At 42.2% G+C, this 26,245-nt stretch overlaps 1 protein-coding gene across 1 annotated transcript in view; it reads right to left on the minus strand.

The window, feature by feature from the left end:
- Positions 1-26,245, minus strand: part of LOC126263174 (probable RNA-binding protein 18) — a 47,214-nt gene that overhangs the window by 16,314 nt on the left and 4,655 nt on the right. The window contains exons 2-3 of the mRNA XM_049960221.1: positions 19,431-19,527; positions 16,479-16,690 (exon numbers count right to left, since the gene is read on the minus strand). Coding sequence (XP_049816178.1) covers positions 16,479-16,690; positions 19,431-19,527 — 309 coding nt within the window. The remainder of the gene's footprint in view (positions 1-16,478; positions 16,691-19,430; positions 19,528-26,245) is intronic.

The raw sequence follows: 26,245 nt of genomic DNA on the forward strand, positions 1-26,245 counted from the left end.
TTGGGCAGAGATGTCAGTCGAGGCAGAAGTGAAGAGGCAAAGATGATGTTGAATGACAGGTGAGGTATGAGTGGCGGCAACTTGAAATTAGCGGAGATTGAGGCCTGGTGGGTAACGGGAAGAGAGGATATATTGAAGAGCAAGTTCCCATCTCCGGAGTTCGGATAGATTGGTGTTGGTGGGAAGTATCCAGATAACCCGGACGGTGTAACACTGTGCCAAGATGTGCTGGCCGTGCACCAAGGCATGTTTAGCCACAGGGTGATCCTCATTACCAACAAACACTGTCTGCCTGTGTCCATTCATGCGAATGGACAGTTTGTTGCTGGTCATTCCCACATAGAATGATTCACAGTGTAGGCAGGTCAGTTGGTAAATCACGTGGGTGCTTTCACATGTGGCTCTGCCTTTGATCGTGTACATCTTCCGGATTACAGGACTGGAGTAGGTGGTGGTGGGAGGGTGCATGGGACAGGTTTTACACCGGGGGCAGTTACAAGGATAGGAGCCAGAGGGTGGGGAAGGTGGTTTGGGGATTTCATAGGGATGAACTAACAGGTTACGAAGGTTAGGTGGACGGCGGAAAGACACTCTTGGTGGAGTGGGGAGGATTTCATGAAGGATGGATCTCATTTCAGGGCAGGATTTGAGGAAGTCGTATCCCTGCTGGAGAGCCACATTCAGAGTCTGGTCCAGTCCCGGAAAGTATCCTGTCACAAGTGGGGCACTTTTGTGGTTCTTCTGTGGGGGATTCTGGGTTCGAGGGGATGAGGAGGTGCCTCTGGTTATTTGCTTCTGTACCAGGTCGGGAGGGTAGTTGCGAGATGCGAAAGCTGTTGTCAGGTTGTGGGTGTAATGGTTCAGGGATTCCGGACTGGAGCAGATTCGTTTGCCACGAAGACCTAGGCTGTAGGGAAGGGACCGTTTGATGTGGAATGGGTGGCAGCTGTCATAGTGGAGGTACTGTTGCTTGTTGGTGGGTTTGATGTGGACGGACGTGTGAAGCTGGCCATTGGACAGGTGCAGGTCAAACCTCAACCTCCTCTCATTGCACACAAACCCAGTCTCTCCCATCTACTCAATCTCCCACTTCCAGCTCCACTCCCTCCAAAACCTCAAAATTCCTATCAACACAATCTGGAACCACAACACCCTAATTCAGTAGTTAACCTTTCCTCCAAACCTCTCTCCCAATCCGAAACCTCTGTCCTATCCAAAGGCCTCACCTTCAGCCCCACTCCCAGATTCAACCAAACAGCCCTCGTCAAAGATTTACTGTCCTACACTCGTACTCTCTGCTGGAAATATCACTTTGCCACGAAGAAAAATGATCCTAATCCTACTCCTAATGATCCAACTCCCCAAGACACCATCCAAATTGAACCCTGCCTGGAACAGTTCCGCCCTCCGTCGCAGCGGGACCCACCTCCTCTTCCTCAAAATCACCCTCTCCAAACCTTCCAGGAATTTCTGACTTCCAGCCTTGCATCTCAATCCTTCTTAAAAAACCTTAATCCTACTCCCAACATCACCACTGCTGAAGCCCAGGCTATCCGTGATCTGAAGGCTGACCGATCCATCGTCATTCTTCCGGCGGACAAGGGTTTCACGACCGTGGTACTTGATCGTCGGGAGTATGTGGCTGAGGGACTGCGTCAGCTTTCAGACAACACCACATACAAAGTTTGCCAAGGTAACCCCATTCCCGATGTCCAGGTGGAGCTTCAAGGAATCCTCAGAACCTTAGGCCCCCTGCAAAACCTTTCACCTGACTCCATCAACCTCCTGACCCCACCGACACACCGCACCCCTACCTTCTGCCTTCTTCCTAAAATCCACAAACCCAATCATCCCGGCCGCCCCATTGTAGCTGGTTACCAAGCCCCCACAGAACGTATCTCTGCCTACGTAGATCAACACCTTCAACCCATTACATGCAGTCTCCCATCCTTCATCAAAGACACCAACCACTTTCTCGAACACCTGGAATCCTTACCAATCTGTTAACCCCGGAAACCATCCTTGTAACCATTGATGCCACTTCCTTATACACAAATATTCCACACGTCCAGGGCCTCGCTGTGATGGAGCATTTCCTTTCACGTCGATCACCTGCCACCCTACCTGAAACCTCTTTCCTCATCACCTTAGCCAGCTTCATCCTGACCCACAACTTCTTCACTTTTGAAGGCCAGACATACCAACAATTAAAGGGAACAGCCATGGGTACCAGGATGGCCCCCTCGTACGCCAACCTATTCATGGGTCGCTTAGAGGAAGCCTTCTTGGTTACCCAGGCCTGCCAACCCAAAGTTTGGTACAGATTTATTGATGACATCTTCATGATCTGGACTCACAGTGAAGAAGAACCAGAATTTCCTCTCCAACCTCAACTCCTTTGGTTCCATCAGATTCACCTGGTCCTACTCCAAATCCCATGCCACTTTCCTTGACGTTGACCTCCACCTGTCCAATGGCCAGCTTCACACGTCCGTCCACATCAAACCCACCAACAAGCAACAGTACCTCCACTATGACAGCTGCCACCCATTCCACATCAAATGGTCCCTTCCCTACAGCCTAGGTTTTCGTGGCAAACGAATCTGCTCCAGTCCGGAATCCCTGAACCATTACACCCACAACATGACAACAGCTTTCGCATCTCGCAACTACCCTCCCGACCTGGTACAGAAGCAAATAACCAGAGCCACCTCCTCATCCCCTCAAACCCAGAATCCCCCACAGAAGAACCACAAAAGTGCCCCACTTGTGACAGGATACTTTCCGGGACTGGACCAGACTCTGAATGTGGCTCTCCAGCAGGGATACGACTTCCTCAAATCCTGCCCTGAAATGAGATCCATCCTTCATGAAATCCTCCCCACTCCACCAAGTGTGTCTTTCCGCCGTCCACCTAACCTTCGTAACCTGTTAGTTCATCCCTATGAAATCCCCAAACCACCTTCCCCACCCTCTGGCTCCTATCCTTGTAACCGCCCCCGGTGTAAAACCTGTCCCATGCACCCTCCCACCACCACCTACTCCAGTCCTGTAACCCGGAAGGTGTACACGATCAAAGGCAGAGCCACATGTGAAAGCACCCACGTGATTTACCAGCTGACCTGCCTACACTGTGATGCATTCTATGTGGGAATGACCAGCAACAAACTGTCCATTTGTATGAATGGACACAGGCAAACAGTGTTTGTTGGTAATGAGGATCACCCTGTGGCTAAACATGCCTTGGTGCACGGCCAGCACATCTTGGCAGTGTTACACCGTCCGGGTTATCTGGATACTTCCCACCAACACCAACCTATCCGAACTCCGGAGATGGGAACTTGCTCTTCAATATATCCTCTCTTCCCGTTACCCACCAGGCCTCAATCTCCGCTAATTTCAAGTTGCCGCCACTCATACCTCACCTGTCATTCAACATCATCTTTGCCTCTTCACTTCTGCCTCGACTGACATCTCTGCCCAAACTCTTTGTCTTTAAATATGTCTGCTTGCGAGATGTCTGCTTGTGTCTGTATATGTGTGGATGGATATGTGTGTGTGTGTGCGAGTGTATACCCGTCCTTTTTTCCCCCTAAGGTAAGTCTTTCCGCTCCCGGGATTGGAATGACTCCTTACCCTCTCCCCTAAAACCCACATCCTTTCGTCTTTCCCTCTCCTTCCCTCTTTCCTGATGAGGCAACAGTTTGTTGCGAAAGCTTGAATTTTGTGTGTGTGTTTATGTTTGTTTGTGTGTCTATCGACCTGCCAGCGCTTTCGTTCGGTAAGTCACATCATCTTTGTTTTTAGATATATTTTTCCCACGTGGAATGTTTCCCTCTATTATATTGATATAAGTAACATTAGTTTGAGAAGAGTGAACTAAAGTCATATCTTTTAGAGTGCTCGCCATTTGAAGACAGACATACTGCAGAAAACATCTCAAACTGGGTAAAGTCTGTTATCCCAAAAACAATCTCCATAATAAAAGAAAATGCTGAAATTAAGAGCCACACTTTTAAAACTTGACACATCCCATACTTGGCACATTCTTTAAACCACACTGCACAACACACAATTCAGAAAACTACTGATGAGTTCAAATGAGTTGTGTTTCTTAGGAGAAACCCTTTGCTTTAAGCAAGCTTGATGAAATGCAAGAAAATTAAAGAAATAAAAGACCGACTGAAATTGAAACAAGATGTCCCAACCAGATGGAACTACTTACAAAATGTTGAAAATATTTACTTTAAATAAAGATCCCATAATTTATTACCTAGCTATTTTAGGTGGAAAATCAATCACCTTGAAGGACACAGACTGGGTGATAATGCAACAGGCCTTACATATTTTGAAAGTTTTTGGAGAGGTAACTGAAGAGATGCCCTCACAGAAAACAGTCTCAGTTTCATTAATGAAAATCTTGCCAAGATTAATGGAATGGCAATTAAAACCTTTTAAAGACAAAAATAACGAATATTCTCAAGAAACAAAGTCACTGGTTGATAATTTGCTTAAAGGGTTATTAGAGCGGTTTGGTGTTATCTCCACCAACGAAATGATTAGTCAGGCAACAGCACTGGATGCTTGATTCAGAGGCAAGGATTTTCAGATGACAAAGCATTTCAGGACTGCTACATGAAGGCTGTTGCAGAAATAAAAGCATTGGTTGTTCAATAAGAAAAAAACAGAGCTCATGTCTCAACCAGTTACCACACCATTATCCATGAGACTTTTTCAGTCTGGTAGTTCAATGAAACTATTAGTCAACTTCAAGCAAGTCACAACCCGGAAAATGAAGCAATTGTCAAAGTGGACAAATATTTATTGAAGGAATATTTCTGTGGCCAGTGCTGTATCAATTGGTTCTAAAAGTATTATGTATCACAGCAACATCAGTGGCCTGTGAACAAATGTTTTCAAAAGCAGGACGAATATGCATTGAGAAGAGAAAGAGATTCACATCGAGTAAAATGGGTCAAATTTTATTCATAAATGACAGTACTGATTAATTTTTCTTTTATGGGAAAATATGGTAATACTGACTATAAATGATGACTGCAGATACACTTCAATTATAGTTGTTATAATTCTTATATTGTGTTTTTTTCTGATAGCAATATCAAAACATAACTATAATCAGTCTTCATTCTTACAATTTTTCCACTTGATAAAAATATTTAGGATTTTGTTGTAATATTTATAAATTTTGCAGCAGACAAAATTTAAAACTTTTGTATCTGAAAATTACTGGGGACATAATTCAAAATTATTGCTCCTCTTCATATGTCCTTTCAAAACAGGACCAAATCAGATAAAAATACAGGTTTAGTGAGCTGAATTAAAAGGGTAATGTACCTTCCTTTTACTTACTTTTGTGAGTGAATGGTGAGTGGTGAGTCATGAAAAAGATCAAGTTCACTGAAAAGAACAGTTTTGCCCATCTCTAGTTACTACCACTACTTTCAGATATCATTTTTGTACCCAACTTATTTCAATGACAAAAGTTTGAAACACTAGTATCAAATGTGCAGGATTCACCAGCTTTTGCAATTTTGAAGTTATGGCGACCACATTCTAGTTTCAAATAACTGATAATAAAGTGTTCTTTTCCAAAATTACTGAATTCATAGGCTTCATATTTCACATAAAGCAAACACCATTTAATACAAGTATTTCCTACAATGTGTCTAAAATCAACGAATTATTTCTGACTTCAACATTTACATAACCAATATAAACTGTGCTATACCTCCCACAGTGAGATGCTTGACAAGCAATAACAAGACACGGGTAAATACAAACAAGGGTTTATTATGACCACAGTAGAGAGATTTAATAACAACGGAAAACCTCTTCTCAATAAAAAATACTACAGCTTATCAGACACTAACAGGCATACGCCAGGGACAAACAGTGAATAAATGTTAGGGGACGTGAAGACTATGCCACTGATAATCCCTAATGATCGGAGCGGAAGATCTGCAGCGGATAGGCACTTGGTGCAGGGAATGGCAACTGTCCCTTAACATAGACAAATGTAATGTATTGCGAATACATAGAAAGAAGGATCCTTTATTGTATGATTATATGATAGCGGAACAAACACTGGTAACAGTTACTTCTGTAAAATATCTGGGAGTATGCGTGCGGAACGATTTGAAGTGGAATGATCATATAAAATTAATTGTTGGTAAGGCGGGTACCAGGTTGAGATTCATTGGGAGAGTGCTTAGAAAATGCAGTCCATCAACAAAGGAGGTGGCTTACAAAACACTCATCAGTGTGGGATCCGTACCAGATCGGGTTGACGGAGGAGATAGAGAAGATCCAAAGAAGAGCGGCGCATTTCGTCACAGGGTTATTTGGTAGCCTTGATAGCGTTACGGAGATGTTTAATAAACTCAAGTGGCAGACTCTGCCAGAGAGGCGCTCTGCTTCGCGGTGTAGCTTGCTCGCCAGGTTTCGAGAGGGTGCGTTTCTGGATGAGGTATCGAATATATTGCTTCCCCCTACTTATACCTCCCGTGGAGATCACGAATGTAAAATTAGAGAGATTAGAGTGCACACGGAGGCTTTCAGACAGTCATTCTTCCCGCGAACCATACGCGACTGGAACAGGAAAGGGAGGTAATGACAGTGGCACGTAAAGTGCCCTCCGCCACACACCGTTGGGTGGCTTGCGGAGTATAAATGTAGATGTAGATGTACTTGGCCGACAGGTATGTCTTTGGATACTTCTGGAAAGTCGTAGGTCCTGCTGCAGTGGCTTCTGACCGGGTTCTGACTGATGGGCTGCTAAGAGCCAGTGCATGAACTGGTTCAGAGCTTCGGTGGAGCGAACTGCTGATGTGTTGACTTGCACCACCCTACATAGCCGGGGCACAGAGAAATTCGTGCCAATCCAATTCCTCATACGACACATCAACAAAGGAGGTGGCTTACAAAACACTCATCAGTGTGGGATCCGTACCAGATCGGGTTGACGGAAGAGATAGAGAAGATCCAAAGAAGAGCGGCGCGTTTCGTCACAGGGTTATTTGGTAGCCTTGATAGCGTTACGGAGATGTTTAATAAACTCAAGTGGCAGACTCTGCCAGAGAGGCGCTCTGCTTCGCGGTGTAGCTTGCTCGCCAGGTTTCGAGAGGGTGCGTTTCTGGATGAGGTATCGAATATATTGCTTCCCCCTACTTATACCTCCCGTGGAGATCACGAATGTAAAATTAGAGAGATTAGAGTGCGCACGGAGGCTTTCAGACAGTCATTCTTCCCGCGAACCATACGCGACTGGAACAGGAAAGGGAGGTAATGACAGTGGCACGTAAAGTGCCCTCCGCCACACACCGTTGGGTGGCTTGCGGAGTATAAATGTAGATGTAGATGTACTTGGCCGACAGGTATGTCTTTGGATACTTCTGGAAAGTCGTAGGTCCTGCTGCAGTGGCTTCTGACCGGGTTCTGACTGATGGGCTGCTAAGAGCCAGTGCATGAACTGGTTCAGAGCTTCGGTGGAGCAAACTGCTGATGTGTTGACTTGCACCACCCTACATAGCCGGGGCACAGAGAAATTCGTGCCAATCCAATTCCTCATACGACACAGCAGAGGAAATAGATTTCTGGCACGGATGACCTCTGGTGGCACTTGTCCTGCTGTCTGTCGTCCTTGTTGTGATTGACGCAGTCCAAGGAGGTAACACCTTGTACATATGCAATTCTGTGATGCTTTATTGTCTAAGGAATTGCTGACCCCTTTGGGCAAACATTGGGTACATGGCAATGTAAAATGTTCAGCATATTTATTTGTCCCACTAAGTATAGTCTCTATTTGGCGAAAAGATTTTAAGTGTTAGGTGCTACTGCTACATGTGAAAACTTACTCACAGATTTTACTTTGCTCTTCAATGCTTGGGAAAAAGGGGGTGCTGGAAACATGTCCTTAATTTTTATTTTATGGAATTGTAATTCTATTAAGACTATTTAAAAAAATCACACTTCTTATCTATTTCAACACCTGCCTTTGTCCACATACACACATGCACAGATATGAAGACAGGGAATGGGATAGAAGGGGTCTGCTGATATTTTAAACGGCTATAAAGGCTTTGTTGATCCATGTAGACTATAAGCACTTGAAGAAAATTTAATGTGACAAAACTGTTAAGGCTTGTCAATAAACTCATTGTTGGCTTCTGTCTCAGGTTCTTTGGCCGATGTTTGTTTAGAAATTTTATTTTTTATTTTATTTATTTATTATTTTTTTTTACGTTTCACTAGAATGAATGGCTGGCCTTGTCAAAGATTCACCCTCCATTGCTGATGGCAAACTGGAATCAACCTCATAGCTGTAGATCACATTTACTTGTAGTGTCTTTGTCTGAGGGCTTTTCCATGCTCATTACCACTTTTTTCTCCTTTTGCTACCTGCAACAGTCATTCGCTGCAGCACTGGAATTTAGGACCCGTTCAACTTGAGGCTTTCCTTTTTCTTGTCGAAGCAATGGTCATGTTTGTGGATTTTTGTGGTTTACCTGAACAGATGGGCATAGTAGCTCTTCTCTACAGGAAGAACTTACATGTCGGCAAACTTTATGAGGTTGTTAGTCTTGCACAGTACCTACTCTGCCAAGGTTGATTTCTCCACTGCCCCAACCTACAATACCATGTATGTTTGGTGATCCTGGTGTTGACTGATAGGGCAGTCACTCCAACATAGACTTTTCTACATGTAAAGGCACATGTGGAACATTCCCGACATTGTAAATGGGTCCCTTTTGTGCTTTGCTGATGTGAAACGCTCAATGATCATCTTTTCTGGTTTGTAATTAGTCTGTATGCCATGTTTCCGCAATATATGGCTGGTTCTGTCCATCACGCTGAGGATGTATGTCAGAAAGGCCACACCCAATATTTCTTCTCCTTAAATGTCACTTTGCCGAGTGTTAGATTTTGTGACACTTCTTATGTGACTGGTGGAGTAAACATTGCTCTTCAGAATGTTTACCAGGTGTTGCATTTCATGTCTGAGGTGCTGCGGCTCACATATTTGTCTTGATTTGGCAATTTATCCAGGTATTGGTCTAAGGTTGTTGGTTTTTGATACATGTTGTGTTCCAGGTTCCCACCATCTCCCATAACCAGCACACCTAGAAAGTGTAACTGTTGCCCTTTTTTAACCACTTAGTAAGTTTTACGTTGGCATGGAGACTGTTCAGATGTCTCAGTACGTTACTGAGCTATTCCTCACCATGGCTCTGTACAACAAAGGTGTTGTCGATATTTCTGTAACACACCTTAGCTTTACAAAGTGCCAATTGAAGTGTGTATGTTACAAAATGTTCCATGAAGGTTGTCACCATTACTCTACCCATGACAATGCCTTCCAGCTATTTGTAGAAGTCACCATACCGCATGAAATAGTTCATGGTAAGACACAGATGAAAGAGCTTGGTGATGTCTAGTGGAAAATGGAACCGATATACTCCAGTGAGAGGCTTTGGGTAAATAAAGAAACAACGTCAAAGCTGATCAGGATGCCATTTTGCTCAAATTTTAGTTTCTTCAGTTTCTCAGTGAAATGCTCTGAGTCGTTTTTGTACATGTCAAACCTCCTACATATGGATGACACAGAGAGGCCGAGTGTTTTGCCAGACCAACGATGGAAGAAGAAGGCCCATGTTCTGTCTGGTCTCACCTCCTTGTCACAGTGCTGGGATGAAAGGGCCACACCAAAGTTCCTGAAAAACATAAGTGCCTAATCACCACCGTCCGAGCACATCACATATACTACAGAACAGCATGAGCCTTTCTCTGTAAGCGAATTCATGGTGCATGGAGAGGCTTGGAAAGAATAGATAAGCAAATTTTGGGCATTTCTATCACCTAAATGACAGCATGCAGCGAGATCACCATGATAAGATCCAAAGCATCATTCACAGGAACATGCAGAATGAGCTCTAGCACTGGAATGAATGATAGACGATGCAAGATGCGGGAGGCAGATCAACAAGTTGATTTCTGACATGTCACGCACAGTAGTCAACCTCAGTGAATGATCACAGTCCGTCAAAAAGGGAGGATTACACTATAGAACTACAACTCTGCTGGAATCATTGTTAACATCAAAACTGCCATTTGGATCCTTCCTTGTTACAGAGCTGAGGAAATACGCAGTGAAACTGCCAAGATACTGCACTGAGCAAAAACACCAGCTTGCAGCCTGAAGAAGGACGAGTTACAAGATATAAAGAGCCTTAATGCCAACATGAGTACTGGAAGTGCCTATCAACAAGGGTAATGTGACCATTGCAATGAAGACTGCTATTTTTGAGCAGAATATTTGGGACATACTAGATGCAACAAAGCACTAAAGGCTAAGCACTGATCTGACACAGCACATCACAAATTGGGTAACCAAGGAATTTCCTCTCTTGGCAGACAAACCGAGGAACCTGCACAATGCAAAACCACTACACTTTGGATGTATGGATTATCAAAAAATCCATAAAGGTGATGTTCCACAAAAATCAATTGCAAGGGCTCCTGCCTTAATGATGTATAAGATGGCAAAACACTTGCCCTCTCTGCTTCAGCTGCATGTGGGAAAGATGCACAAATACATAAAGAACCCAGGACATTTCGCTGAAGAGCTGAAGAAACTAAAACCTGGATGAAACAACATTCTGGTCATATTTGATATTGTTTCTTTGTCTGTTCAGGTGACACTCAATAACCCTCTGGAGTATATCAATTCCTTTTCACACATGAAATCACCAAGATCTTTCATGCATGTCTTACCATGAGCTGTTTCATGTGGAATGGTGACTTCTGCAAACAGCTGGAAGGTGTCACCATGGGTAGTCACTTAGTCCAGTGGTAGCCAACTTCTTCATGGAACATTTCGGAAGACTGACACTGCGTTGACATGTTGTAAACCTAAAGTGGGATACAAGTTAGTCGACAACACTTTTGTTGTGTGGAGCCATGGTGAGGAACAGCTTGGTGACTTCCTAAGATACCCGAATGGTTTCCATGCCAACATAAAATTTACTATGGAGGTACAAAAGGACCAACAGCTACACTTTCCAGATGTGTTGCTTACGAGGAATGGTGAGAACTTGGAACACAGCATGTATTGAAAACAAACACATACAGACCACGACCTGTACAAACTGTCAAATTTCCACCCTAGCCATACCACGCACAAGATGAATATGAGAGACACAGCACCTCAGACATGAGGTACATCACCTGGAAAGGGTTCTGAGGAGCAATGGGTGCTCCACCGGATTGTTCCACACACCCTGTATATGTGGAATGACTGGATGTTCAATCAAAAACCAAACATGAATGGTATTGCAGGTTGGGATGGTGGAGAACTCAGCTGCGATGGGCTGTGCATTGTACAAGACCAGCCACATCATAAAATTCACCGACATGAAGGTTCTCGCTGTGGAGAGGAGCTATCACGCTCACTAGTTCATGGAAGCAATATAAATCCACAAACATGACAATAGCTTCAACAAGAAAGATGAAAGCCTCAAGAAAGATTTAATGCTGGATTCCTGTGCTGCAGCATGACCACTGCATGTCGCAAGAGGAGAACCACAGCAGTAATGACCATGGAGAAGCCCTCGGACAGTGACAAAACAGGCTTATGCAATCTATGGCTGCAAAAAAGACTGGATTGGGGTATTTACGAAGAGTAACTTCAACTTGAGAACACTATTCATCTTCTTCTTTGGAGATCATTGGAAAGTTTGTTATTAAGTACAAAAAGCAATCGGTGAAGACTAATGTCTGACATACCATCACATAATTAATCCTTGGGCCTGTGTGCAAGAAGAGTCTTCATGGTTCTGATGGACAAAAAGATAGCATGCCATACATACTGATGAAAAGAAATGTCCTGGTTTGATTAATATTACTTTTACAGTTAAGAAAAATCTGGCTTTATTAGTGCATGTTCTGACTACAATGCAAGACAGTTAAAGAAGCGTTTGAAAGAGAGGACGCAAGTGACACAGTCTAAATATTTCAGCCTGTCAATATGAGAGATAAGTCACTGTGAAATGGCATAACAAACGAATTCTACCACAGAAAAGCTTTAAGACCCTAAAACTAGTTCCTTCATCACAGCAATGTTCCAGCAGATCACTCAAAACATTTTACTGAACATTTAATTGCAGTTGGTACCAAATTTATATAGCATGCTGTCTATAACTTGAACTTTCTGTGAAGAAAGAACTTCTGTGGATACAGGGCACTGAATGCGCTCGGTTAACTGACAACACTAGGAAATAATGGTTCTAAAAGATTACTAAATGCACTGAAAATTATTTTGAAAATGTGTTCAAAACTTTCCATGTACCCTTTTTACAAACAGCCATTTCCCCCACACTAGCCATTATCCATGGCTGCACTCGCATATCAGCAGTTTTGTTATGATGAGTGATAGTAAATAAGCTAATGTACATGCAATAATATCAGCTGCCCTCATGTGTATGCATACTCAGGTAAGCGTAGTTTATGATGTGCACCCTGCTCTCCACCCTCCCGAGCTGTCCCAATGCAAGATGCATCAGCATGCACAGCTGTGCTGCTGAGTAGTGCATATACAGAGGCATGGACAGGAGCGTGCATCTATGCATTGTGGTATTGGACTAGCTTTACGTTATATAATGTATACATTATGCACCAAATAGTGTGGAAGTATGGATTAAACACATTCAAGACAGTATAAGCATTGTATTCATTAAAACTTCCTGGCAGATTAAAACTGTGTGCCCGACCAAGACTCGAACTCGGGACCTTTGCCTTTCGCGGGCAAGTGCTCTACCATCTGAGCTACCGAAGCACGACTCACGCCCGGTACTCACAGCTTTACTTCTGCCAGTATCTCGTCTCCTCTCGTAGGAGTTGTGCTTCGGTAGCTCAGATGGTAGAGCACTTGCCCACAAAAGGCAAAGGTCCCGAGTTCGAGTCTCGGTCGGGCACACAGTTTTAATCTGCCAGGAAGTTTCATATCAGCGCACACTCTGCTGCAGAGTGAAAATCTCATTCTAGAAACATCCCGCAGGCTGTGGCTAAGCCATGTCTCCGCAATATCCTTTCTTTCAGGAGTGCTAGTTCTGCAAGGTTCGCAGGAGAGCTTCTGTAAAGTTTGGGGAGATAGGAGACGAGATACTGGCAGAAGTAAAGCTGTGAGTACTGGGCGTGGGTCGTGCTTCGGTAGCTCAGATGGTAGAGCACTTGCCCGCGAAAGGCAAAGGTCCCGAGTTTGAGTCTCGGTCGGGCACACAGTTTTAATCTGCCAGGAAGTTTCATATCAGCGCACACTCCGCTGCAGAGTGAAAATCTCATTCTGGATTGTATTCATTACTTTGAATCACATCACGTAGCACTTATCAACCAATAAAAGCATTTTCACCAATGTGGCTCTGAGCACTATGGGACTTAACATCTATGGTCATCAGTCCCCTAGAACTTAGAGCTACTTAAACCTAACTAACCTACGGACATCAAACAACACCCAGTCATCACGTTTCACCAATGTGGTAAAGTTCAAAAATCAAAGAGTAAATAGCTTTTTCAGACAGCAAAAATTTTTCCCAAATTCATGTCATATTCTTCAAATCAATAAGGATTTTGTACAATACACTTTCTAAAGTAGCTTTAGTTTTTCCTGAGTGTTCAAGCTATGGAAATCAGTTGAGTGGGTTGGTTGTGAAAAGGTGCCTTTTCAGTTACATCTTGTGTTAAGTGCTGAAACTTGTAAAGATAAAAACTCTATTATATCTCAGTACAGGAGGACAATAAATCAATCAAAAATTGAGAATTTTAGATGACTGCTCCATGACATGAACTGGATAGATGTTTACAACACTTCTGACTCAAATGGAAGATACATTGTATTCACTAACAAAATTTCTTCCTCTTTTGAAAACTGTTTTCCCCTAAAGGTAACTCAGATCACACAGAAGTCTAATAAACCATGGATTACACAAGGAATAAAGATATTGTGTGATAAAATAAAGGAGACTGTATCTACTACCTAGGAACACCTCTGCTGTTAGCATTATAATGCATTACAAAGAATATTGCAAAATATTGAAGGAAGTAAAACAGAAATCTAAGCAGTTTTATTACAAGAAAAAGATATTTACATGAGGCAACAAAATAAAAATTATATGGAACACAGTGAAGACAGAGGTTGGTGGGGCCAAGAAGGAAGAGGAACAGATAGCTCTAAAAATAAATGAGACATTGGTAACAAGTGTATGTAGTGTTGAAAACCTGTCAAATAAATACTTTGTTTCTGTTATGGACAGCTTGGGGTTATCAACTTCAGTAAACAGTGCAATGGATATCTGAGACCAGTCTTTACAAACAACTTTAGTAAAATGACAATGAGACTCACATCTCTCAAACAAATAGATCCAGCATAAAATCCTTAAAATCTACATATGTATTCTGGTGGTTATGAGAACATATCAACGAAGATAATTGAAGAGTGCTCATGTGAGTTGAGTTCTGACTTAACTTATTTGGGTAACCAATCTCTTATCAGTGGAACATTTCAAGACTGGTTAAAATATATATATCTTTACAAGATGGGCAATAAAAAGATACCACCAAACTATCGACTAATTTCACTTTTGCCAGCTTTTTCAAAAATATTTGAAAAGGTTGTGTTCAACCGTCTTTTTAAGCACCTGACTGAAAATAATAATATGTCCAAGTCACAGTTTGGGTTCCTCAAGGGTTCCGATATAGAGAAAGCTATTTACACGGACAGTGAGAATGTACTTAATTTACTAGATAACAAATCAGAGGCTACTGGGATTTTCTGCAACCTGTCAAAAGCCTTTGACTGTGTGAATGACAGCATTCTCTTACGCAAATTTGAATATTATGGTGCCACCGGCAGTGCTGCAAAATGGTTTGAGTCTTACCGAATTAACAGGAAAAAAAGGGTGTTGTTGCAAAATACATGTGCAGTAAGCAGTCAATCTTCATCTGATCAGGAATTAAGTACATGAGGTGTTCCTCAAGCTTCCATCTTGGATCCGGTGCTTTTTCTTGTGTACATTCTCGTCTGTTACATTGCCAGATGCATTGCAATACCCTACCAAAACAGGTACAGACTTAGAAATAGCTGCTAATCAAATTTTACTGACATTAATAAATGGTTTAAAGGTAATTCACTGTCATTAAACCTTGAAAAGACCCACTATGCAGTTCAGAACCAGTAAGAGATTTTCTTTCAGCATGTGTATAACATATAAGACATGCAGATCAAAGAGGTTGACATTGTTAAATTTCTGGAATTACAACTCGATAATAAATTCAATTGGGAAGAGCATATAGAATTGCTGAAGCACCTAAACAAGTCTTTATTTGCTATGAGAATGATGTTAGACATAGGAGAAATAAATATTTAAAAAAACTTTCATACTGTGCTTAGTTTCATTCCATTAACAGGATCATATTCTGGGGTAACTCTTCAAACCGAGCAAAAGCATGTAACAAGACTCATTTGTGATGCAAGTTCAAGAACATCAAGTAAAAACCTGTTCCAGGAACTTCGTATTTTGACCACTGCTTCTCAGTATATTTATTCCTTAATAAAAGTTGTTGCAAGTAATATATATCTACCAATAGCTCAATACATAGTATCAATAGTAGGAATAAGAACAATATACTTAAAGACCTAAAATCACTTACCTTGGTCCAAAAAGGGGTTCAATATTCAGAAACACACATTTTCAATAAATAGCCAGCAACCATTAAAAACTTTATTTCAGATAAAGCACAGTATAAACAGAGTTTGAAAGACTTTTTGATAGGCAACTCCTACTCTTAGACGAATATCTTAACAGGGACTGTTAAGACTAGCTTTAGGAAAAAATGTCTGTCAGACTTCAGTTTTGACAGCACTTGGTCACAATAGTCAAGATTAGGTATTTTGTATATGATAAATTTATTAAAAGCGCATAACTATGTTTCATTCTGACAATGTATTAATTCTGTAAATGATAATAGTTCCAGTTTACTGTAATGTATTCACCTATTTTGACAATCTCCTGGCAAATGATCAGGGTATTAAGTATTATATTCAAATGTTTTATTTTTTTATGCTGTACTCTTTGACTTATTCCACATCCATGAGAATCATCATATTTTTGGGTCTATGAAACAAAAACTGAATCTAAACTAATCTAATTTATGATGTCTTTTTTCCCACGATCCGATTTAGATGGAATAAAGCCTATACAGTGCCCCACGCTATGCTCAGGTTACCTGTGAAAAGCCCATGAAAATTGTCTGGTAGTTTTGGAGAAGCATTTTCAGACACACAGATATGACATTTTTACGGTTTTATTATTATTATAGGTGAAACATGTTGTCTTACGTGAGATCTTACTATTAATTCAGTCCAGTAGCCTAAAAAAATTAACTACATACTTAGTGAAATAACTTACCTTGCTAACACTATTTGCCCATCGCACTGCAACTCTTTTGCAGCCCAACATCTTTCCATCAAGACTTTCTTTGGCCTTTTTGGCATCGACACACTCTTTGTAGGTAACAAAGGCATATCCACGTGGCTGCCCTGCTAACGGCCCCGAACGGTGGAATAGCAGATCAAATCTCTCGAAATCTCCATATTTTTGCAGGATTTTGAGGAGGTGGTACCAGTAATAAAAAAAATAAGACAAATAAAATGTTAGCTCTATGGACAGGATAATAATATCCACACAAATGTGTAATCAAATTCGGTTTGGCTATGCATACAAGACAGTCATTGATTTAAATGAAGCACTTGAAGCCTAAGAAGTATTACACTACCTGACCAAAGTATCTGAATAGATCACCAAATGTGCATCTGGTGTTACAATCCCATTCACTTGTATAAAAGCAAAAACTGTTCTCCCACCCACAGTTGGTAGTGTGCAAGTACAGCGATTAGATCAAGGGTGCTCACAAATCTAGCACAGACTAGTTCATAGTTGTATAATTTTTAATGTAGTTTTTCTCTTTTGTCAAACAAAGTAACCTCTACACCTACCTTGAATGCCAAGATTTTCATCACCTTGGGTTTTACTTATGCCTTCTCCCACACTGCAGGTAGAAGATGTTTTATACCTTATGGTTATTGTTTCATTTTGGAAATTACTGTTTGTAGGTTGTTATGATACCAGAAACACATCAACACTTCACACGTAGTGTGACTGTGAAACACATGTTGAGATACAGTGACAATAAAATTAGAAAGGGCCATTGAAGAAAGTACTTCACAGACTGTTTCATTTTGGAAATTACTGTTTGTAGGTTGTTATGATACCAGAAACACATCAACACACCACACGTAGTGTGACTGTGAAACACATGTTGAGATACAGTGACAATAAAATTAGAAAGGGCCATTGAAGAAAGTACTTCACAGACTGTGGGAAGCTTAATGGGACAGATGCTTGAATGTATCAGGTATTTTTTCTGTGCTTGTTAACCAGTCAAATAAGAGTCCCTGGATTTCATTTCCTACAAAATCAGATTATCTTGATACTGGCAATAGTCAACTACTTATGCAGAAATACGAATTTTGCCCTCATTACAAAGTACATTGACTTTGCTTTCCAGGAGGAATTGGTTCCCATTCTTCCACAGACACTCTAATTAAGATTTCTCTGGCAGTGTTGTAAGTACTGTAGAACACTGTATGAGGGAATTTTATTACACCTTCAGACAATGTAATAGTCTGAAAACAGGACAGCTGATAATTACAATTACAAAAACGATTTTTTAAAAATTTATTAACATAGAACACAATTTATGAAAAGGAAAGTTGTTACTCAGCATATAGTGGAGATGCTGCATTGCAGATAGACACAACAAAAAGCCTGTCACAAGTAACGCTCTTGGCCAGTAAGGTCTTCATCAAAAGTAGATGACAGACACACAAATACACACTTACACAAACACAACTCACACACACATGGCTGCAGTCTCAGTCAGCTGAGGCCACACTGCAAACAGCAACACCAGTGCATGATAGAAGTGGTGAATGGGTGGAGGTAAGGAGGAGGCTGGGTTGGAGAGGGAGAGGGATAGTAGGGTAGGGGTGTCGGACAGTGGCATGCTGCTGGAGAGTGCGCAGGGATGAGATGGAGGGTAGGGCAGCTATGTGCATTCACGAGGCTGGATGGAGCATAGTGGTGAGGTGGGGTGAAGGGGGGAGGGGGGAAGGGAGTAATGCAAAAGGAGAGAAGTAAAAAGACTGGGTGCAATGGTAAAATGAGGGCTGTGTAGTGCTGGAGTGTGAACAGGGAGGGGGCTGGATGGGAGAGGAAAATGGCTAAAAAAGGTTGAGGCCAGGAGGGATACGGAAACATAGGATATACTGCAGGGAAAGTTCCCACCTGCGCAATTCGGAAAAGCTGGGGTTGGTAGGAAAGATCAATATGGCACAGGCTGTGAAGCAGTAATTGAAATGAAGGAGGTCATGTTTGGCAGCATGCTCAGCAACAGGGTGGTCCACTTGTTTCTTGGCCACAATTTGTCAATGGCCATTCATGTGGACAGACAGCGTGTTGGTTGTCCTGCCCACATAGAATGCAGCACAGTGAATGCAGCTTAACTTGTAGATCACATAACTGGTTTCACAGGTAGCCCTGTCTTTGATGGGATAGGTGATGTTTGTGACCAGACTGGAGAAGGTGGTAGTGGGAGAATGTATGGGACAGGTCTTGCATCTAGGTCTACTACAGGGGTATGAGCCATGAGGTAAGGGATTGGGAGCAGGGGTTGTGCAAGGATGTACGAGTATATTGTGTAGGTTCGGTTTATGGCTGAATACCACTGTAGGAGATGTGGGAAGGATAGTGGGCAGGACATTTCTCATTGCAGGGCACAATGAGAGGTAGTCAAAACCATGGCGGAGAATGTAATTCAGTTGCTCCAGTCCTGGGTGTTACTTTATGGGGGGAATGCTCCTTTGTGGCCGGATGGTGGAAGCCTGGAAAGACAAGGCACGGGAGATTTATTTTTGTACAAGGTCAGAAGGATAATTACAATCTGTGAAGGCTTCAGTGAGACCCTCAGTACGTTTCGAGAGGGTTTGCTTGTTACTGTAGATGCAATGACCACAGGTGGTTAGGCTGTATGGCAGGGACTTACTGCTTACTGGTATGGAATGCCTGGCAGCTGTAAAAGTGTAAGTATTTCTGGTGGTTAGTAGGTTTGATATGAATGGAGGTACTGATGTAGCCACCTGTGACATGGAGGTTAACATCAACATAGATGGCTTGTTGGGTTGAGTAGGACCAGGTAAAGCAATGGAACACTTTTGTCAATCTTCTCTGCAGCACAGTGGGAACTTCATACTTTCAGAATCAAGAACATGTACCAAATAAAGTTATTTCATTTTGAGACTCACTCAGTGATCCTTGGATCAAGATTTCCTATCCATAATCTTCTGTCTTCTAACTTATTTTCTGGTAGTGGGTCTAGTGGTAGTGGATTTGTTATAGTCTGGAAAAAAATGCAAACACCTGATAGTTATAAAATGACTAAGAAACTAATCAAAAAGCTACACTACTGGCCATTAAAACTGCTACACCAAGAAGAAATGCAGATGATAAATGGGTATTCATTGGACAAATATATTATAGTAGAACTGACATGTGATTACATTTTCACACAATTTGGGTGCGTAGATCCTGAGAAATCAGTACCCAGAACAACCACCTCTGGCCATAATAACGGCCTTGATACACCTAGGCATTGAGTCAAACAGAGCTTGGATGGCGTGTACAGGTACAGCTGCCCATGCAGCTTCAACACGATACCACAGTTCATCAAGAGTAGTGACTGGTGTATTGTGACGAGCCAGTTGCTTGGCCACCATTGACCAGACATTTTGAATTGGTGAGAGATCTGGAGAATGTGCTGGCCAGGGCAGCAGTCGAACATTTTCTGGATCCAGAAAGGCCCATACAGGACCTGCAACATGTGGTCGTGCATTATCCTGCTGAAATGTAGGGTTTCGCACGGATTGAATGAAGGGTAGAGCCACGGGTCGTAACACATCAGAAATGTAGCGTCCACTGTTCAAAGTGCCGTCAATGTGAACAAGAGGTGACTGAGACGTGTAACCAATGGCACCCCATACCATCACGCCAGGTGATACCACAGTATGGCGATGACGAATACACACTTCCAATATGCTTTCACTGCGATGTCGCCAAACACAGATGTGACCATTATGATGCTGTAAACAGAACCTGGATTCATCCGAAAAAATGATGTTTTGCCATTTGTGTACCCAGGTTCGTCGTTGAGTACACCATTGCAGGCACTCCTGTCTGTGATGCAGCATCAGGGGTAACCACAACCGTGGTCTCCGAGCTGATAGTCCATGCTGCTGCAATCGTCGTCAAACTGTTCGTGCAGATGGTTGTTGTCTTGCAAAGGTCCCTATCTGTTGACTCAGGGATGAAGACATGGCTGCACGACCCGTTACAGCCATGCGGATAAGATGCCTGTCATCTCGACTGCTAGTGATACGAGGCTGTTGGGATCCAGCACGGCGTTCCGTATTACCCTCCTGAACCCACCGGTTCCATATTCTGCTAACAGTCATTGGATCTCGACCAAAGCAAGCAGCAATGTCGCGACACAATAAACCACAATCGCAATAGGCTACAATCCGACCTTTATCAAAGTTAGAAACGTGATGGTATGCATTTCTCCTCCTTACACGAGGCATAACAACAACGTTTCACCAGGCAACGCCGGTCAACTACTGTTTGTGTATGAGAAATTGGTTGGAAACTTTCCCCATGTCAGCATGTTGTAGGTGTTGCCACCGGCGCCAACCTTGTGTGAATGCTCTGAAAAGCTAATCATTTGCATATCACAGCATCTTCTTCCCGTCGGTTAAATTTCGCGTCTGTAGCACATCGTCTTCGTCGTGTAGAAATTTTAATGGCCAGTAGTGTAGATACAACAGTTATAACTACATTTCACTAGTTTATACTTTATCAGAACATATGAAATATCAGAAAAGTGTACCACAAAATAAATGTGTGCTACAAATGATCAATGCCCTTTATAATATGAGCAATAAAACCATTATTTCACAATTATGTAGAATATGTTGCATGCCTATTCCTTATCTACAACGAACTTTAGAACCTCAAGAAATATAATAAAATGGATTGCAGGAAGAAATAGTCTTGTTCTCTTATTTTTTCAAAAATTGACGCAACGGGGACATGTGAAAATACTGGTGGACCCTTCCTGGAAGAAGGCACCACTACATGAAGAAACTTCCAGCATGGTTGCAAACGACCAACATAATGTGGTCAGAATTATGTAAATGATAAACTGAATGTGAACATGTCAATTCTAAATTAGATACAATGCTATTTTTAATAAAAAAGAGTGATCTACAGTGATTATTGCCATTTTCACTGTCAGTAAGATATCATAACTTTTTACTGATCAAAGCAGCCAAAATACCTTTGTTTTACTTTTGGTTACCATTTGAATGTGACATACACGAATTCAATATATTATATGTTTTGTGACAGCCTTCGTAGCGACAACACTTCGCTGTAGAAACGGCCTACGAAGTCACCGCCACACTTTTAATAGCGGGCCGACCGGTCCGCTGGAACAGTGAACAGAAAGAGGAAAACCCAAACACTCGGATTAAATGAAAGTCGGTACTTATCTTTATTAACGACGATACAGAACACAGTGGTGAACATGGTCTACAGAAATCTGTCTAGTTCGAGTCGGTGCGGCTAGGTCAGCGTCGGCTGACGACAAACAACAACTCTGCTGCGATGAACACACAACTGACTAGCAGGTACACAATTCGGTGGCGAGTATACAACTGAGCGGCGAATCCAGAACTGTCCTAGCGCTCGTGACTCCAGCGCTTAAGAAGCCAGAAGCCAGCGGTGGCGCGCGCAGACTTGCGGCGATTCCCTGTATCGCTGGCGCTGCTTATGCGGACGGCGTCCGGACTTTGATGCTGCCAACCTTTTTGGCAGCGGGCTCGGGTGGCATTACTGGCTACGATATAACAATATGTACATAGATTCTGAAATGAAAGGAGATGAAATACCTTAAAGAACACGTCAGAACACATTATATATTATTGTCAGATGACCCCTGGCCAAATCCATACGTATTACAAAAATGGATGTATGTACATGTGTATGTATGTTCCACATCTCCCCCTGAACCAATGGACCAATTTTAACCAAATTTGGGGCATGTATCCAAGTAACTATCACAGTGAGGGTAAGAACTGTCTACCTGTCACAGTTCTTGAGATATGATATCACAAAGAATGAGATGTGTGAAAACTACCACATCATACATGACATTTAAAGTTATTACTTCTTTGCTACTTACTCTATTTGAAACATATTTTGCACAAAGTATCCACATATGACACTGAATGTACCTACACAAACATATCATTCTATGACACATAGTTCGAGAGATATTATGTCATAAACACTGAAATGTATGAAAAACTGCAGCATCATGCTTAAAGTTTTAATACATTTATTCTTTACTTCGAAGACATTCCTACAGTTGAAACAACTTAAGGAAATCTTTGATGCCTGGCACCACTTTTGACAGCTTTTAATTGCGAAGCACAAATGTGTGTAGGCGAAATAACAGCTGTCTACAGAGACACATGAAGCAGCTGCTCTCAGCATACACAAGCTGTCCGGCATCATTTCACACTGTGTCTACAGCATAATTTCAAAGATGTTTTCATGAATACATGGAAATGAAATTTTTGTACATCACAAACACAGTAATTTTTTTTTCCTTTCTAATAAAAAACTGGCAGAATGGATACCTGGGAAATGTCAGGTTCGTCAGCTAGTAAACAATAAAAATAAATAAATAAATAAAGCATCTATTACAGATCCCTTCTGTGTGCTACACTAATTACTAATCTGCACTGTTGACAGTTCTTATTCACGTAATACCAATCATTGGCATTTACTTTATTCTGATTACACTCTAAATTCTGATGAAGGCTAGGTCCACAGCCTTTACGGATAACTGAACAAAGCCAATCTGTTTACATGGTTGCTGACAGGGAAATACGGAAGCGTCCGATCCCGCCCGTCTGCTTTGACCCATGACGTCACAAATATGGCGGAAACGACCATAAACCACGAATCCAATATGGCGCATATAAAGTCGGTACATATACATTATGAGGACGAAAATACATCGAAAAACAAACACACACACTTTCACAAAAAGCCTAATGACACCAATGGGGCAAGCGCGGGAAATGGGGTGTTTTTGGGTGGGGGCAAACTAAATATAAACAAATTTAGCCACCCACCCCCATACAAAACCACACAAAATGACGAAAAAAACCGACATCACAAAACTCCACAAATACCACTAAATACAATATCATCTGGAATCGGACACTTCCCTTGACCTATATAGATCAACAGCAGCTCCTGAACCCATAAATTAGGATCAAACACTTCCCTTGGCCTATATAGCTCAAAAACATCTCCCGTTACCAATATCAACATACACAGCCACACATTGGGATCGAACACTTCCCTTGACCTGCGCACCGTTAATTTTATCCGTCATATCCATTCCTCAACATAAACAACAACAGATTAATTTTACTAAAATTACCACATGATGTACAGCGAACAACACTAAATTAACCTTCACACAAAATCGTTAACTCACTGAAATGAATTCCACTACAAACACAGCCGACACTCGAACAATTCTGGATAATGAGCGAAAGCAAACTGAGCCCATTACACCACACAAACGAAAACATACCACCAGAGAGCACAACAAACCACAACACGACGACATCTACAAATACACCACACTCACAAACCAAACTCGGTGCCGTCATGACGTCACACACAACAACACCCTTACGTCACGGGTCAAAGCCGACGCGTGGGATCGGACACTTCTGTCGACCCGCTAACAGATATGGTTTAACTTTCTATCAATAATATAGTCATTGGGAAGGGAGTATTAGCTGGATTGGAAAATGACTTCAGTCATGCCCTTTCAACAAAACTCTACCAGCATCTGTATTACGAAAATTAGGGGATTTATGGAAAACCTAATTCCGTATGTGTTTGTATTTAGGATCTGAAATCTCACAATCTAAATACTTTATGGAAGAAGTAGCTAACATGGCATGCAAGTTCTTCATTTAAGAATTGTCATAAATAACAATTTCCTGTTTGAAGTCAACACAATACTTCTCAAATATTTTGTATCAATACTAGAATTCTGAACTGATGGATATGAAATAGATACAGCACACCTTATGGAAGTTAAGGTTCTCAACTATGCATTATGAGAAAAATGAATGGTCTCTATTTCCAGAATTCATCATTTATTTCTCAGTAAGTGCATTCCAAAGTAATTTATATAACGAAGCTGTAATTTGAATTGCAAGGATGTTGAGAGCAATACAAAGGTGCAAATGATAAAAGGAAGGATAGTTTTAAGTGATGACAATATAAAAATTTCTTCACTGCTGAGCAAGTCTACGCACAACACAAACAGATATAAAATTGTAAGCGTAGGCTTCCGCGGCCGTTGTCTTCTTCCATAAAATTCTTCAGGGTATCAGACCGCATCGTCATAATTTAAAATGCGCCAACGTTTCGGCCAGCGTTGCAGCTAGCCTTCATCAGGGCCTTACGTTAACTGCTAAATGAACACACTTGGTTCCTTAAATAGCTGCACGAGAAAACCGTGTCGTTACTTGATTAGCTGTAAAAGGAGGAGTAGGAGGGGTAAAAGGTATGCTTTATTGGTGTTTACTTTATTATCTGTCATTGGCTGAAATAGCTGTTTTCTATTGGTCTTTATATTAATCCACCCCATTGGAGGAGACGGACGAATAGCGAACGGGTGATGGCTGTGATGTCACACTGTTTCCATGCTGTCCAGGAGCCGGCTGCGGCGTGCCATTGCTTTGTGTGCTCGCGACCACTACTGCGGCTCTCCGCGTGTCTGCATGGGCCGCCACAGCTCTGCCGCTGCTCCGTAGCCCTGCTATTGCAGGCAGCCAAGACCTCGGAAGCTTGTACCCGTCCTCTCTATTCATGTTGGCGGGTCTTTTGGCTATTTCTATCGCCTCTCTAATCTTTCTTTTGAAAGTGAGAGGCTGTTTCGCCAGGACGCGGGGTACTTGAAAAAATATTGGTTTCCCGCACTCGTCTCGGTGTTCCGCCACTGCTGACTTAGTGTGTTGTTTCAGGCGGATATATCTTTCATGTTCCGAGAGCCTTGTGCTAATCGGACGTCCCGTCTCACCTATGTAGACTAATCCACACGCACAACCAATTTCATACACGCCAGTTGTGTGTAGTTTGTCAACTGCATCCTTGGTAGAACCGAGCATGTCTGATATTTTGTTTCTGCTTCAGAAAATTGGTTTGATGTCGGCTTTTCGTAGAATTTTGCCAATACGTTCGGTGACCCCTTGTACATATGGTAACACAGCAATGCTCTGTGCCCCCTTCTCCTCTTCCCTATTAGTCTTCTCCCTTGTCGACATGGTGCTGTCTATCATCTGCTTCCCATAGCCATTAGTTCCGAAGATGGACCTGAGGCGTTCAAGTTCTGTCTTCAGATGTTCTTCGTCGCTTATCCTGTATGCTCTCTTCGTTAGCGTGTGCAGGGCGGACTTCTTCTGCGTGGGGTGATTGTGGGAGGAGGCGTGAAGGTACCTGTCCGTATTGGTTGGTTTCCTGTACACTTTGTGGCCAAGTTGACCATCAGGTTTTCGATAAACTTCCACGTCGAGAAAAGGCAGCACCCCATTCTTCTCTGTTTCCATTGTAAACTGAATTTTCCTATGCTGTTGGTTAAGGTGCTTGTGGAAGTTCTGTAACTCCTCTTCTCCGTGGGGCCAGATGACGAAAGTATCATCGACATAGCGAAGCCAATAATTTGGACATAATGGTGCGGACTGGAGGGCTGTTTCCTCAAATGCCTCCATGAAAATTTCTGCTGCGATATGTCCCAGTGTCAGATACTGTGAACATCCTAGAAGAACGCGTGGCACCTGATATATGTGAGCTTGTGCGCCACTGTCTGACGACCACCTATTTCAAGTGGAGAGGTCAATTTTATGAACAAACTGATGGTGTAGCTATGGGCTCACCCCTATCGCCTATCGCAGCAGAAATTTTCA

This window comes from Schistocerca nitens, chromosome 6 (assembly GCF_023898315.1).
Source record: "Schistocerca nitens isolate TAMUIC-IGC-003100 chromosome 6, iqSchNite1.1, whole genome shotgun sequence".
Taxonomy (NCBI): domain Eukaryota; kingdom Metazoa; phylum Arthropoda; class Insecta; order Orthoptera; family Acrididae; genus Schistocerca; species Schistocerca nitens.